Consider the following 15,408-nt stretch of genomic DNA (forward strand, 5'->3'; position numbering starts at 1 on the left):
TTCAGGCTAATTCTATCACCCGTTGATTCAATACGAAGAAAAACTGCTAGGTCGGAATACTTAGTCCTTTTGACCTTTGACTTTCATTGCGAGGATACTTTATTCTACGCAATTCTAGCATATCCACAACAACAATTGATAACGTAACTTTAAATCTCTCTTGATACTATAAAGCAATGATAATTGTTCTAATCTATTCTTTTTAAAAGTAGGGTTGGGCATTAAAATTGTTCCGTAAAGCCCATGTTAAATTTCTATTATCGAGCACATAATTACTGTCATATCTAAAAATACAATAATACGTATAATCAGTATAATAGATGACTTCCTGTTCCTAATGGCATTTATTTCTCCGCAAATATTGCAGATTCTCCACTAGTCTTAATAATATCATGTTATTTCTTGAAAATAATTTTGTACTGATGCGGTCTACTGTTATTCCACTCGCCTAAGGGTAGAAAGGTCCTGGGTTTGAGTCCCGCTCTCATCTGCGAATAATTGAGTCCGTGGAAAAAGGCTCTTACTCACATTCTCTCACTATACTTAAGTGTCAACTGAGTACCTTAAGTCGTGAAAAACGTTGTCTCTGTCGGAAAAAAATGTTGTAACATATACTAACAGGTGTCATGCCTCGTCTTACATGTTAAGTGTTGTTGTTGGCTAAGGACCCCTTGTAAAGCGTTTGTGCAGGTTTAGTGAATATTACGCTATATAAATGCCGAAGCAATTCGCTTAGAGCTTCTTGGAAAACACGATGTACTATGTGAGGCCAATAATATGATCAATTATTATCAATCGATTTGATTCTTGTGACATCTCAATCTATATTAAAACATCCCACTTCCTAAATAGTAACGAGTAATGATATCAAGTTTCAACATTTATTTCTTACGTCAAATTATCAAGTGTTAATTGTCACTAAAAGTGGATTATTTAAAAAGAATTATCATATGTTTTTGAACACGTCTTTAATTAAAAATGACGAAATCTGAATCGATTAAGGGGTAGAATTAAAGATTTCTTACACTCTTCTGTTTTGGAAATCGAACTTCGTTCCCAAAGCGCACACACAAAGCTCGTGCTAGTTAGCAACATGTGTGGTTTTTAAAAATCAAGAGTGAAAGAATCGTATACTTTTTCACCGCAAAAGGTAATAAAAAAAAGTGAATAACAACTTAAAAAAAAAAAAAGAACGAAATACCAAACACGGAACAATTCGGGCTCAATAACCTTCTTCAGCTAACAAGTAAACCCCCAAAAAACGAAACAAAACAAAACCATAACAACGAAAGAATGAGAACATAGATAACTAAAACCTGATCGACGACAGAGAAATATTCAGCAAGATCTATCTGTGATCCTCCGTCTCAAAACGGTATTATTTCGGGATAATTCAGACCCAAAAAGTGAATTTAGAGATAGATTGATGAGAAATTTGACCTTAGAAGATTTTGCAAAGCAAGAAATAGTATTTATACTCCACCAGAACATGCAGAAATTATACCCAAGTTGGATATTTGTGGCTATGAATTCAATTTCCCTTACCGAGGGGATCCTGACATAATACCGCTTTGATACGGTGGGTCACATTTGTATATATATAATTTTACCGTAACGTTAGGTTTTAATCCCGTTCCATTCGACCAGCCTCTGTTGTTTGCGGTCACCATGGGTTCTTGGTCTGTCTTCCCCAGCTTCACAACATTGTGATTTTCGTACCACCCTACGTTGCCGTGGATTGTACACGTGAGGTTGATCTCTTTGGTCGAAAATTGATTGTACATTTCTGGATGGGACTCAAGGTTGATGGTCATTTCTGTAGGATAAAAAGTTGTATAGGATATTTTATATCGGTTACGAGAAAAACCACCCGGAAAAGTTTAGAAGTCTGTAGCCGTCAGACTATAAATGATACAAGTATGACAACTTATCACAATCAAAGCCAAATATTCAGATTTGTTTATGCAATTTTTCAAATTAATATATTGAAATTTTTTTATTGCGCCATTGTTTTAATAACCACACCTCCAAAATGCAACATCGAAGATTTTGGACGTAATTGTCCAATTTTGATGTGATCTTTTGATCCGTCATTTTACTTTGTGACCGATGCGTAGAATTTTTCACATGATCCACTTTGTTTTCTCATGTCTTGAATAGTGAGTCGATCCCATGCATTCTGAATTGACACTTTTAAATCTATTTGTAAAACCTAGCACCATTCTTATAAACCATCAATGACCAAATGCCTCTTCTCGTCTGAGTTCTGGTGGTGCAATTGCGCATTTAGTTTGGAGCAAATAGGCTGGTGTTGATTTGAGGCTTCCTGTTATACGCATCGATTCTAGGAGTTTGATGTCGAGAATGTTCCTGTGGTGGCTTTATTTATTTATTTATTTATTTATTTATTTATTTATTTATTTATTTATTTATTTATTTATTCATTTATTTATTTATTTATTCTTGTCCAAACAGGGCGACAGTATTCACCGTCACTATAGCAGAGTGCTAATACTGACGTCCTAAGGACTTGTTGTGTTGCTCACCTGGTGGTCCCCGCTAATTTTCTAAGTAGGCATTTTCTTTTTGCAATTTTGCTTGCTGTTCCTTCAAAATATTTTTGTAGTTAAGCTGTCTGTCGAGGTCGACACCTAGGTATTTTGGATTTCTTTCCGCTGGCATGATATTTTCATCCACTAAAATGTTAAGGGTTTTGGTAGCCTGCCTGTTGTTCAAATGAAATGTAGTTGACACATATTTTGTAGTGTTCATATTCAAGTATCATAGGTTCGAATATACCCTTAGCTTTGCTGTTTCCTGACTGAGTGTATTTTCTATTTCGTTCCTGTCTTTTGATACCCAGTCGTCTGCATATCCCAGTTGAAGTGATTGGCTGGCAGGCATGTCACTGATGTTGATTTTTACTGATCCTTGAGGTACACCGTTCTTTATCTTTCTTGGTTTGCATTTCTCCCGCCCCAACTTCTTAGAATAACATGGAATTTTCTAGATCCAATCAAGCATGAGAGGAGTTTGAGAGTTTTTTTTGCCCGGTATTATTCTGATCAATTTCTACATACATCCTCCAGTTCAGACTGTATCGTGTAGTCCGTTTCTGAACAAACATGAAAAAAAATCCTCATGATTATGATATTGGCGCATTGCGTTTGGTAAAAAAAAACTAAATCACAACGACTCGCCAATCGGATATAATTAGCAACACACAAAACTATACGTGGCATCCCATAATTGTGTAACAATTTGACGGAATTAAAATTTTCATTGTTTTTGCTTCGAGAGTAAATGTACAAGTCTAACTGCGCTAGATATGATGCCATATGATAAAAAGAGCTCAATAGGAGATTAAACCCATTCTTTTTTGCCTCACCCTCCTACACTACACACAATAGTCACAGAACGTTTTAAAAGACTCAAAGCATAATTATCAGTTTCTGTACAAGCATGACAAAAAAAATCCTCATGATTTTGATACAGACGCATTGCGTTTGGTAAAAAAAAACAACAATCTCTTAACAACTCGCCAACCGGATATGACTATCAACACACAAACCTTTGAGTAACCTTAAACGTTTATAGTGTGACTAATACAATTTAATGAGAAGTACTCATAAAAATGACTGACTGAAAAAATAATAACAAAAAGCGGAGTGGCGTTAATTTCGTTGCTTCTATAGACAGATGACTATGTCTATTAATTTTGACATTTCACTTATGTATATTTAATCAGCAACTAAGAATAGCTGTATTAAAAATTGATGTATATATATATATATATATATATATATATATATATATATATATATATATATATATATATATATATATTCGTTTATACAAACAGAAAACTAACCAAAGCTGTGTTGTATACACAGAGATATGACGAAATAAAACAGATCTTTTAACATCATCTTGCCCTGAAAAACAGGGAAAAAAATCGGGATGTTAAAGTGTATTAATCAACGTACACATATTAGCAGGTCTGGTAATGGGTCTGATTTAACATTTGTAATGGACAATATTTAGTATTGGTTTGAGAGCATTTTCCATTACAACAATGAGCCCATGTCAATTCGGGTTATCTGACCTGCAAATAAGTACACACTGGTGTAAATGTAAATATCCTATTACAAATAAGGTTTTATGCACTGTATCAAACAATGATTAGAAACAAATTGCAAAAGATGTTCACAATTTATCCAAAACCAGTAGGAAATAATAGTGTGATGTCTAAAAACTGGTTCCAATCTCATTGGACGTGAATAACCACTCTTCCGAAGGGCTCAATACAGACCTTATAATTTGATCTTTTGGTTCAGAGTAGAGGCATTTTCTTTTCTTGTATAACTTTATGCTAGTTGCCAATTCAGACCATCCATTATCGCCTTCAAATTCCCCGTAATTTTCAAAATCTGCCTTCTAAACATCCTGCTACCAAAATAGTTATATATCCACCTAATGGTTTTACACTTTTAATGAGATTGCAACCATTTCTTATATCACACTATTGCTACCAAATTGGGGCGTTTTGTATTATTTTTGCCATTACGACATCGTGTTTACTCATGCCTTTTGGACCGGGCAAAGTATAGGCCCTGAACAACACTCTTCCATCCTCTTCTGCCCATTGCCAAAAACCTTGCCTCATTTCAGGTAAGATTGGAGCACAAATCTAGGTGAAAGTTCCTCCTCCAGGTCTGTTTTAGACAACCCCGTGTCCTCTTGCCCTGTGGGTTCCATTCGGTAGACCGCTTGGTGTTGTCGCAGGACCCCTTCCGAAGGGTATGTCCAACGACATAGTAAAATTGGTGTTGTCGCAGGACCCCTTCCGAAGGGTATGTCCAACGACATAGTAAAATTGGTGTTGTCGCAGGACCCCTTCCGAAGGGTATGTCCAACGACATAGTAAAATTGGTGTTGTCGCGGGACCCCTTCCGAAGGTTATGTCCAACCACATAGTAAAATTGGTGTTGTCGCAGGACCCTTTCCGAAAGGTATGTCCAACGACATAGTAAAATAGGTTTATTATCAAATCCGAATGATTCAACTATTCGATTATATGCTTCTAATAGGCTTCAATAGTCGTGACGTCACTTCCGAAGGTTATGTCCAACGACAGAGTAAAATTGGTGTTGTCGCAGGACCCCTTCCGAAGGGTATGTCCAACGACATAGTAAAATTGGATTATTCTCAAATCCGAATGATTCAACTATTCGATTATATGCTTCTAATAGGCTTCAATAGTCGTGACGTCACTTCCCTCGTAATGACGCATAGTAACTTAGTAACTGGTTTTAAACTATCGGAACAATGGCGGACGCCTTTATGAAATAATTCTCCGACGAGCATAAAAGTGTATCCAGAGGGGAAAAACTTTATAAATCTGATCATGTTTTGACTTTATACATTCTGATCACATGACTTGTGAAATTTTTTTTGTCAGTATGAAGAATAAAATGTACCGATTTTATTCGTTCAGAACCAGGCTGCTCGTTGTCGGGCGGACGTGACATCAGTCTAATGAATCCAATTGTCAATTATAAACAAAAGAATAATATTTTTCAATTGGTACTCACCGAAAATACGAAATACACCTCATAAATATAATAATAATAATAATAATAATAATAATAATAATAATAATAATAATATAATAATAATATAATAATAATAATAATAATAATAATAATAATAATAATAATAATAATAAAATAATAATAATAATAATAATAAATAATAATAATAATAATAATAATAATAATAATAATAATAATAATAATAATAATAAATAATAATAATAATAAAAATAATAATAATAATAATAATAATAATAATAATAATAATAATAATAATAATAATAATAATAATAATAATATAATAATAATAATAATAATAATAATAATAATAATAAATAATATAATAATAGAAATGAATTCTACAGTATTGCAATGCAAAAGAATATAACACGAAAACATTCCCTTCCTACCCACCTCCCTCTCCTCTCTTTAACCTTTTCCATCTCATGAGACAGCCAGCCTATCCTAAAACAAAGTATTAACCATTTAATTATCGTACTCTGAAAAAAAACCACGTAGCTATTTAAAAATTTGGTCAGAAAACTTGTCCTCCAAATATCGATCGTTTTGAAAGACCCTCATTCTGGCAAAATCTCTCAAACCTGGAACTCGATGGAAGACCTCGCGGGGTCCCATGTTTGAGAGTTTTTGCTTAGGTGAGGGTCATTTAAATGAGTCGGTATTTGGAGGACGTGTTTTCTGGCTAAATTTATACACGTGTATTTCTGGAGTACGGTAGTTAACTAGTTAATAGAATCTATTTAATATTTTTGGTGGGTCGTGGCAAAATATCTTACAAAATGGTAAATTCTGGGATCATAATGATAATATGTGACCCATCGTCTCAAAACGATATTATGTCGGAACGAACCATATGCTTAAATGCCGAGTTAAATGTTAAACTGGTCAAAAATATAAATTGTTGGCAAAAGCAGCCTAAAATATGGTATCCATTCTCCTCAATAAAACATACAAACTCAACACAAGTCTGATATTTCTGGCTATAAATTCAATTTTCAACATCTTAACCAACCAGACTTAATACCGTTTTGAGACGGAGGGTCACATATGATCTAATGGTATGACAATCGCCTTCGAGTCATGGGCCCGTTTTTATGAACGAGGACTAGATTTAGTTATTTACTAGTCTAGTAAATGACTTGCTAGTCTTAAGCCCCAGCAATGCAAGTGTCTAAAAAATCGGATTTCATGAACGCTTTCTAGTCTCGGACTAGCTTGTCACTTGCATAGACGTTGTAAGGACGGTGACTAATTCGGCTATTTTGGGAAAGATAACAGGCCTTCATACTTAGAACGCAAAAGATTTCAAAAGAGGAAATTAGCAATAAACGTGATGTTGACTGTCGACTGTTATAGAATGCAATGATGTCGACTGTCAATTCTATATTAAGGCCAATGACAGTTTCATTGAGACAACGAACGCCAAGATTAAAACTCAAAGACATTGAACAAAAAAAAAAAAACAAAAAAAAAAAAATAAATAAAAAAAACAAAAAAAAAAACAACAACCCCAAAATAATTACACAACAGAGAAAGTGTGTTATGATTAATCATATTATTTTAGTCAATTGTAATGTCAAGATAATAACTTTTGTCTCCACGATACTTTCTAATCATTTGTTGTTGTTGTTGTTCTTTGACGCAAACCCTTCGATTTCGAAGTTTCTCTTTCACTTTAAACTCCGAGCCTATAGATTCAGTTTTAGTTTTTACTCACAAAATTGTGTACTTTCGACGATCTGCACTTATCTTATAGTTTTTCAAAGCAAAGTGTCAATGGGAGCAGGATAAATTTTTCCTCTGTCATTCGTAACCGACATATTTTCCCCCGAATCCAAGCCCATTCAATCTAAAAATAGCTGCCATCCTGTTGGCGCAATGATGTCACATATAAAACTTAGCCAAACTTAATCCAAAGGTGCCGTGATTTTAGTCCCGGAATTGCTTAGTCAGTCAAATGAAATCCGATTATTTTTCAAGTCAAAGATAATAAGAAACTAAGCGCTAGTCCGCGTTCTTGAAAACGGTCCCTGCACTGAGCGGCGTATAATTGAGGCCTTGAAAAAAACTCTCTATTCACATTCTCCCGTGGATAGCTCATACAGCCAGGTCGTACCAGTAAGGTCGCGGATTCGAGCCCCCATCGACGACGCAAAATTTTTAGTCTCTGTTGTCTTCTGGCACTTTCCTACTCACTCCATTTCATTTTCTCTCACAGTATAAAGGTATAAAATGAGTGCCTGGTCGTTAATAGCGTTATCTCTGTCTGAAAAAAATTGCAATATCACTCTGTCTCTTCCTACATGTTCAGTTCGCTTTCAGTTTCAGCACGACAGTTCTCTATACAATATCTTAATTTCTTAATCAACGTTTACATATTTTCAGGTCTGATTACCGGATTTTCGAAGGCTCATATAATTATAGCTATGAAAATATTCTCAAACCAAACCATTCTATAATATTATTATTGGTAATTACGACAAGGTTACATCAAGCCTATCATTGCCTTTGGTTATCCAACCTGTATGTATGTACACATTGCTCTAAGCCTAATCTAAAATACTAATTGGGGATTCGACTTGAATTAGTTTTCAATTAAAAAGGATAAAGGCAACGGCTGGTTTAATGACAAAGACTTGTTTTAGTACGGAGGGGTGGGGGTGGGGGTGGGGGGGGGGGGCGAGGAGGCTGAGTGGTTAATTCATTGCAATGTGACCCGGTAGGAGACCCGGCTTCAGACCCAGGTGTTTCATGACGCGAACCTTCATTATCGATATTTATAGATGTACCCGTCGGTTTAAATAGATGAATCGATTTTTCTGTTGTTTTGTTTTATTTAATCAAGACTAGAGTTAACTACAGACTAATTGAATTAATCAAACTGCTGCTTTAGGAGAAGAATTTCAAAATATGATGTCACATACAGATAAAATGTGACCCTCCGTCTCAAAACGGTATTATGTCGGAATGCTTCAGACCCCAAAACAGTGAATTGAGAGATAGAATGATGAAAAATTGGAGCTTAGAAGTTTTTGCAATGCAAGACATAGTCTTTATACTCCACCATAACGTACAGAAATTAAACCCAAGTTGGATATGTGTGGCTATGAATTCAATTTCCCCTTACCGAGTGGATCCCGACATAATACCGCTTTGATACGGTAGGTCACAAATAATGAGTTAACAATCTCAGACAATGTATTACAAGTAGTAGTCCTTCAGAGCCAATCGGCCCATAGAGCCGGAGTTTATCCCGGTTTCTATAGCGTGAAACGGAAAATAGCAATTGTTTGTTATACTTTGGATAGGACGACACTAGTCTATCGAAAAGTACATTCGGCCATGTCTGGCAGACCTAGATACCCAAATCACTGCTTGGTGGACAGTGGGGTCAGAAAAAATCTCGACTGCACTCGGTTGGATCAAGGTCCCCTTGCGTGTGACGCGAGTGCTCTACCAACTGAGCTATCGGGACCCCAAAGCAATCTATTAGACATTTTAAAATCATGAGGGAAAGTTTGATGCTTCCAAACTCTCAGGATATTGGGCTATGGGTCAAACTTGAAACGTATTACCTCGTTGTGCGGCTATGTGGTCTTATCGTATGACACTCCTTATGGATCGGAAGGTCCTGGGTTTGAGCCTCATTCGGCGCAAGTTGAGTCTTTAGGAAAGTCCTTTTAGTCACATTCTCTCACCGCACACATGTGCAAAATGAATAACTGACCGTTAACAGCATTGTCTGTCTCCGTAAAAAAACCTGTAATATTGCCAAACAGGCGTCATGTCTCGTTCTCCATGTTAACTGCTACTTTAGGCTTGGGACCCCGTGTAAAGCGCTCTAAGCACGTTTACTGGATATTGTACTATATAATGCTCATGTTAAAAAAAAAACAAAATACTAAATAAATAAAATAAAATATAAGTTTTTCCTAAATAATGAAAATTCGACGATTTTGAAATTACCTCCTCCTTTGTAGTATTTAACTTCTTGGTGAAGACATTCAAATATAAATAATTTAAAAAAAAATTATAAATTCCCTTTACTCATCCCTAAGGGGCACATTTTCTTTAGGATCTATACCAAGGTAAAAATTGAATAAACCAGGCATCAGCCGCAGTGCAGCGCCGCAAACTGAGCTAAGGCTAAGTGACTTTCTCAAGGCCACACAGCCCGACGGGTAGTCGAAGTCGGTACCTTACGGGTACGAAGCAAAGACCTTACCGCTGAGCCACGCCGTCCCATGTAACAACTTTGAAGGGTGAATCAGTAAGGATAAATCCATCTTACTCAAAAACAAACAAACAAACAAACAAACAAACAAACAAACAAACAAACAAGCAAACCATGTTTTAACCATCTCTCCTTACCAACTACAGGAAAATCCTCACATTTGTTACGATAATACAATGAACATTTTTCTTAATCAGATTTGTTTTGTACATCACAAAATATTACAAGAAATATCTGTTTTATAAAGCTTGTAATGCTGCACAAAAAAAATGTTGGTTTATCTAGTATGTACGTATTCTTCATGAATTTGATTGTAAAAAGGCTTTTCTGTGTTGGGTAGGTGTCACCTATCTGAAATAAAACAAGAAATTGGTCGGAACCAAAAAATAATTATACCCTTTGGCCACGACATCATAAGATATCGTCAATCAGGCGTTCCACGAAGGAGTAAAGATAATGCATCAAACAAGCTGTCTGGTGTCAACAGGAATCACCCATGCTGTCCAAGTGAGCAACTTGAGGGTTAATGATCTTGTCCAAGAAAAAAAACCCGGAAGTGCCCTAAACGGGGCTCGAATCCGCGACCTTTCGGGTCACAGTGTAATGCCTTAATCACTCGTCCACTTCGCCCCTATTGTGCGGCTATGAGCTCTTGTGGTATGACACTCGCTTTCGGATCGGAAGGTCCTGGGTTCGAGCCTCTCGCTCGGCGCATAGTTGAGTCCTTGGAAAAGGCTCTTTACTCACGTTCTCTCACCGTACCCAGGTGTAAAATGAGTACCTGGCCGTTAACAGCGTTGTCTTTGTCCGAAAAATTGTAATATCGCCTAACAGGCGGCATGTCCCGTCCTACATGTTAAATGTTGCTGTCGACCAGGGACCCCTTGTAAAGCGCTTTGAGCACATTTAGTGGATATTGCGCTATATAAAGCTCAATCTTGGTAGGTAAGGAGAGAGTTTAAAAAATTGGCCAGAACACTCGATCGTCCTTGCTGAAACATCGATCACGTTAAAAACAAACTCATCTAAAACCTGGGGCTTTCCTGAAAGATTTGAAAGTTCCAAGTTTGAGAGTTTTGTTTGGAAAGTCAGTCATTTTAATCGATCAATATTAATTGGAGGACGAGTTTTCTGGCCAAATATTTGAAAACCACGTGTTGTTGTTTTCAAAATACAACAGAATCAAATGGTTTGGTCTATCTACACATTATAGATGAAGATCTGAACATGTGTGTATGAAACGTGCCAGACAAAACAAGAAAGAAAAAATACAAAAAACAAAAAAACAAAAAACATCCCAAAATAAATCAGTCTACCTCGGCTGGGGATCGAACCTCAGACCTTCTTATTAACCGGTCAGACCTGCTGCTATTGCACCACAGATATTCCCGATAGTTGGGACAATTTTAATACCTGTATTCTTCTGTTGTTGTGAGGAACCATTTAATTCTACCAAATCTCGTAACACGAGTTGTAGGCAGATCTGCCAACTTGAAATTTCAAAAATTCGTAGTTTCCAATAGCAAAATAAGAATAAACAGCATCCGAAATAAATAATTTGCCGTCATCATGATAAAAAAAATACTCCTAAGTTCTAAATATAGGTTTTGATGAACAATGATTTCCTTTTCAATCTGATTTGTTGAGTCAAAGAGGAGAATGAAGTTCTGTAGATGGAGCCAATATTCGTATGTCGACGATTTTTTCCTTAGAACTCGGCAGGTCTGATGGTTGGACACCCTCCTCTGGGCTGAAAGAGTGGTAGTATACACTTAAAACAAACCGTCGTTATTCCGGACACAGGTTATTGCAACGGCGCCTCCGCCAGACTGTGAGAAGGTTGTCTATAATCAATGCCATCATCCATACGTCCGGGTAATCTGCTACGGTACCTTCCGTTGCGAGACTGACCCTGTTTACTGCATGTCATCATGTGTGACTATATATTATATGGATTAGTGGTATGACACTCTCATTCGAATCGGAAGGCGAGACTGACCCTGTATACTGCATGTCATCATGTGTGGCTATATGGATTAGTGGTATGACACTCTCATTCGAATCGGAAGGCGAGACTGACCCTGTATACTGCATGTCATCATGTGTGGCTATATATATGGATTAGTGGTATGACACTCTCATTCCAATCGGAAGGCGAGACTGATCCTGTATACTGCAAGTCATCATGTGTGGCTATATATATGGATTAGTGGTATAACACTCGCATTCCAATCGGAAGGTCCTTTGAGCTGCGCATATTTGAATCCTTGGAAAATGCTCTTTACTCACAATTCTCTCACCGTACTTAGTTGTAAAATGAAACATTGTTGAAACAAGATGGAATGCGTCACAGCAAATGATGGAAACTGCTCTTTACTCACAATTCTCTCACCGTACTTAGTTGTAAAATGAAGCATTGTTGAAACAAGATGGAATGCGTCACAGCAAATGATATATCCCCTTAATAAACTCTATGGGGAGACTTCTGATTGGAAATCGTGGTGGAATACATGATATTGACTATTGTGTCAAACGTTTCGTCTTTTTCCGAAGCAGTGAAACTTAACATGTATTCCCTGGGCCGTCGTTACTTTTATGATTAAGTTTGCCTACGTATTTTTTAGTTACTGCTCAATTCTGTGATATTGTGATATGACTATGCCGGGACTATCTAGAGACTAAAAATAGTGTCTGCAGTCATAAAACGGAATGTTTTGTTAAGTTAAAATAATGTCCTAATGAGAACAACGGATACAGTTTAAAGTAACAGAAATCAACATCTCTCATTTGTCTGCCATTATACGTGAAAGTCACATTTCGGCGTCGAGTCACATATTTGAGAGATACAGATTGCACTTGCTATACAATTGTCTTTACAAATCAACAATTAACCATCACAAGCATTAAACAACACTTCTGACTCATTCTTAAAATTGTGCGGCTATGTGGTCTTGCGGTATGACACTCGCTTTCGGATCGGTAGGTCCTGGGTTCGAGCCTCGCGCTCGGCGCATAGTTGAGTCCTTGGAAAAGGCTCTTTACTCACCTTCTCTCTCCATACTCAGGTGTAAAATGAGAACCTGGTCGTTAACAGCGTTGTCTTTATCCGAAAAAAATTGTAATATCGCCTAACAGGCGTCATGTCCCGTCCTACATGTTAAATGTTACTGTTGACCAGGGACCCCTTGTAAAGCGCTTTGAGCACATTTAGTGGATATTGCGCTATATAAAGCTCAATTTATCAAAATGATGTAGTCTGGCATCAAATTCTATTTTCAATAAATTTTAATGACTTCGACTTAGAGGTCTGAATCTGAATCTGAATGTTACTTAAAGTGGACTCAATTTTGAGTATTTGTATTCGAGGGTAGAGAGAGAGAGAGAGAGAGAGAGAGAGAGAGAGAGAGAGAGAGAGAGAGAGAGAGAGAGAGAGAGAGAGAGAGAGGGAGAGAGAGAGGGAGAGAGAGAGGGAGAGAGAGATTGAGAGAAATTGAGAGAGAGATTGAGAGAGATTGAGAGAGAGATTGAGAGAGAGAGATTGAGAGAGATTGAGAGAGAGAGATTGAGAGAGAGATTGAGAGAGAGATTGAGAGAGAGATTGAGAGAGAGAAAGAAAGAAAGAAGGAAAGAAAGAGAGAGAGAGAGAGAGAGAGAGAGAGAGAGAGAGAGAGAGAGAGAGAGAGTTCGAGAGAGTTCTTGAATATGGCAGCCATTTTTGTTGTTTAGGCTAAAGTAGTTTGAAAATCCTATCTTGAAGGTGTCAAAATCTGTTGTGTTCACTTCACGAATGAATTGGGAAGAGCGTTCCCGTCTTTGACAGTGAGGGCTGCAAGTTGAAAATGTTTGTGTTTGTATATTATATTAATGTTTTAGCCCTTATGTATAACGGTCAGACATTGGAGCCAAACTTTCGGATTATTTACGATTTTTTTGGTTATTGTAGGCAGGTCTGTAGTATCAGAATCCATCCATGGCTTACACATATGTGACCCACCGTATCAAAGCGGTATTATGTCTGGATCCACTCGGTAAGGGAAATTGGATTCATAGCCACAAATATCCAACTTGGGTTTAATTTCTGTACATTATGGTGGAGTATAAAGACTATTTCTTGCATTGAAAAAACTTCTAAGCTCCAATTTCTCATCAATCTATCTCTAAATTCACTTTTTGGGGTCTGAATCATCCCGACATAATACCGTTTTGAGACGGAGGGTCACATATGTGACCATTGCCTCAATGCGGTATTGCGTTAGAATGAACGAGATGCTGTAAATGGAATTCATAGCCACAGGCATGGCACTTAGGGTTCGTTTCTCTTCTTTATTCTGCTTGCAACGGTTAAAAGACGGAAACTTGCATGGTTTGGACATTTGGTTAGACATAACAGCTTGTGCAAGACAGTCATGCAAGGCGCGTTGGAAAGTTAAAGGCGATGAGAAATACAAAGGAAAAGGAAAATGGGGCTGTATTATAAAATCAAAGAATGGACAAGATGGACGCTGTATGAGCTGGCAGAGAAAGCAAATGGCCGAGATGTGTGGTATCGTGTTGTGCAGGGTGTATTCATAGATATCAATATGACTAGATGACTAATGAAGAGGAACTTCTCGTGGGTCGATCGGCTGTTTTTACTGTGTCATACCGGAAGTATCTTCAACATAAAATATTTCTCGTTGAGTTTTTGATTTATATTTATAAAACTATCATGCTTCATACGTATTGCGTTTATAAATGCAACAATCGGGCTGCGAATAATAGAAGTCGCCGTTTCCATAGAAAAGATCAAACGAGGGAAGTGATCGTCATTATTTCTTTTAAAAAAATCAATATCGCTATTATATCGTATCCTATTAATATCGAAAATTTCTGATATCGCCCAACATTAATGAAAAAACAAGCCGGAAGTAAATTCGGAACTGTTGACTGTAAACAGCTTGTTTTTATTTGCTATAAAATAAATACTTAATGTTTTTTCTAAACAAACAACAATTCTTCGTGACAATTTCAATTATTATTAATAATACATATAAGTTTGAACTGAAACTTTTCAAATTGACTTGCTTAAATTTCTGCAGGAATGTTTGAATCTAGTTTTATAAGGGAAGAGTAGTGTGAAGTTTATAAGCCTAAAATTAACCATTATCATTAAGATAAAGATTTATATCATAGCAACTCTTATGATTGCTAAAATCGCAAAGATTTCCGAGAGTATTTTATAGAGAATTAAAGGTATCTAAGGTAAACACTTGAGATTTAGACCCAGTAATCTATCAAAATAGAAACGGCTCTGCGCATGGCGGAAATCATCGTATTTTAACAAACGAAATGAGGAGCTCACACATTTTGTTTGGAGTCCTTTCCTTTAAGATCAATGGGTGTATCTTACAAGCCCCCGGACGACGATATTGAGTATTTTGGAGAATGAATATTATGTCTTCCACCTAAAAAGCTCGAAATTTTGTAATGTATTTCTTATCAGTTTGATTCGACTTAGAATTATATGCAGGTCTGACATCCGAACACAATAATGGGCCTAGTACAACATTGTTTTGAGGT

At 36.7% G+C, this 15,408-nt stretch overlaps 1 protein-coding gene and 1 long non-coding RNA gene across 2 annotated transcripts in view; both read right to left on the reverse strand.

The window, feature by feature from the left end:
* Nucleotides 1-278: 278 nt before the first annotated feature.
* Nucleotides 279-4,869, reverse strand: LOC144960409 (uncharacterized). The gene is made up of 4 exons (XM_078893491.1): nt 4,687-4,869; nt 3,872-3,935; nt 1,611-1,816; nt 279-284 (listed from the first exon to the last, which is right to left on the reverse strand). Exons 1-4 carry the CDS (start codon nt 4,867-4,869, stop codon nt 279-281), a joined length of 459 nt encoding a protein of 152 aa, XP_078749617.1.
* A 10,532-nt stretch (nt 4,870-15,401) lies between these two features.
* Nucleotides 15,402-15,408, reverse strand: part of LOC144960682 (uncharacterized) — a 7,124-nt gene continuing 7,117 nt past the window's right edge. Inside the window, exon 4 of the long non-coding RNA XR_013642917.1 lies at nt 15,402-15,408. This exon is cut by the window's right edge and continues 362 nt beyond it. This is a non-coding gene — a long non-coding RNA (uncharacterized LOC144960682).

Source organism: Berghia stephanieae, chromosome 15, assembly GCF_034508935.2.
Source record: "Berghia stephanieae isolate SIO BIC M18660-M18661 chromosome 15, UCSD_Bste_1.3, whole genome shotgun sequence".
NCBI lineage: Eukaryota > Metazoa > Mollusca > Gastropoda > Nudibranchia > Aeolidiidae > Berghia > Berghia stephanieae.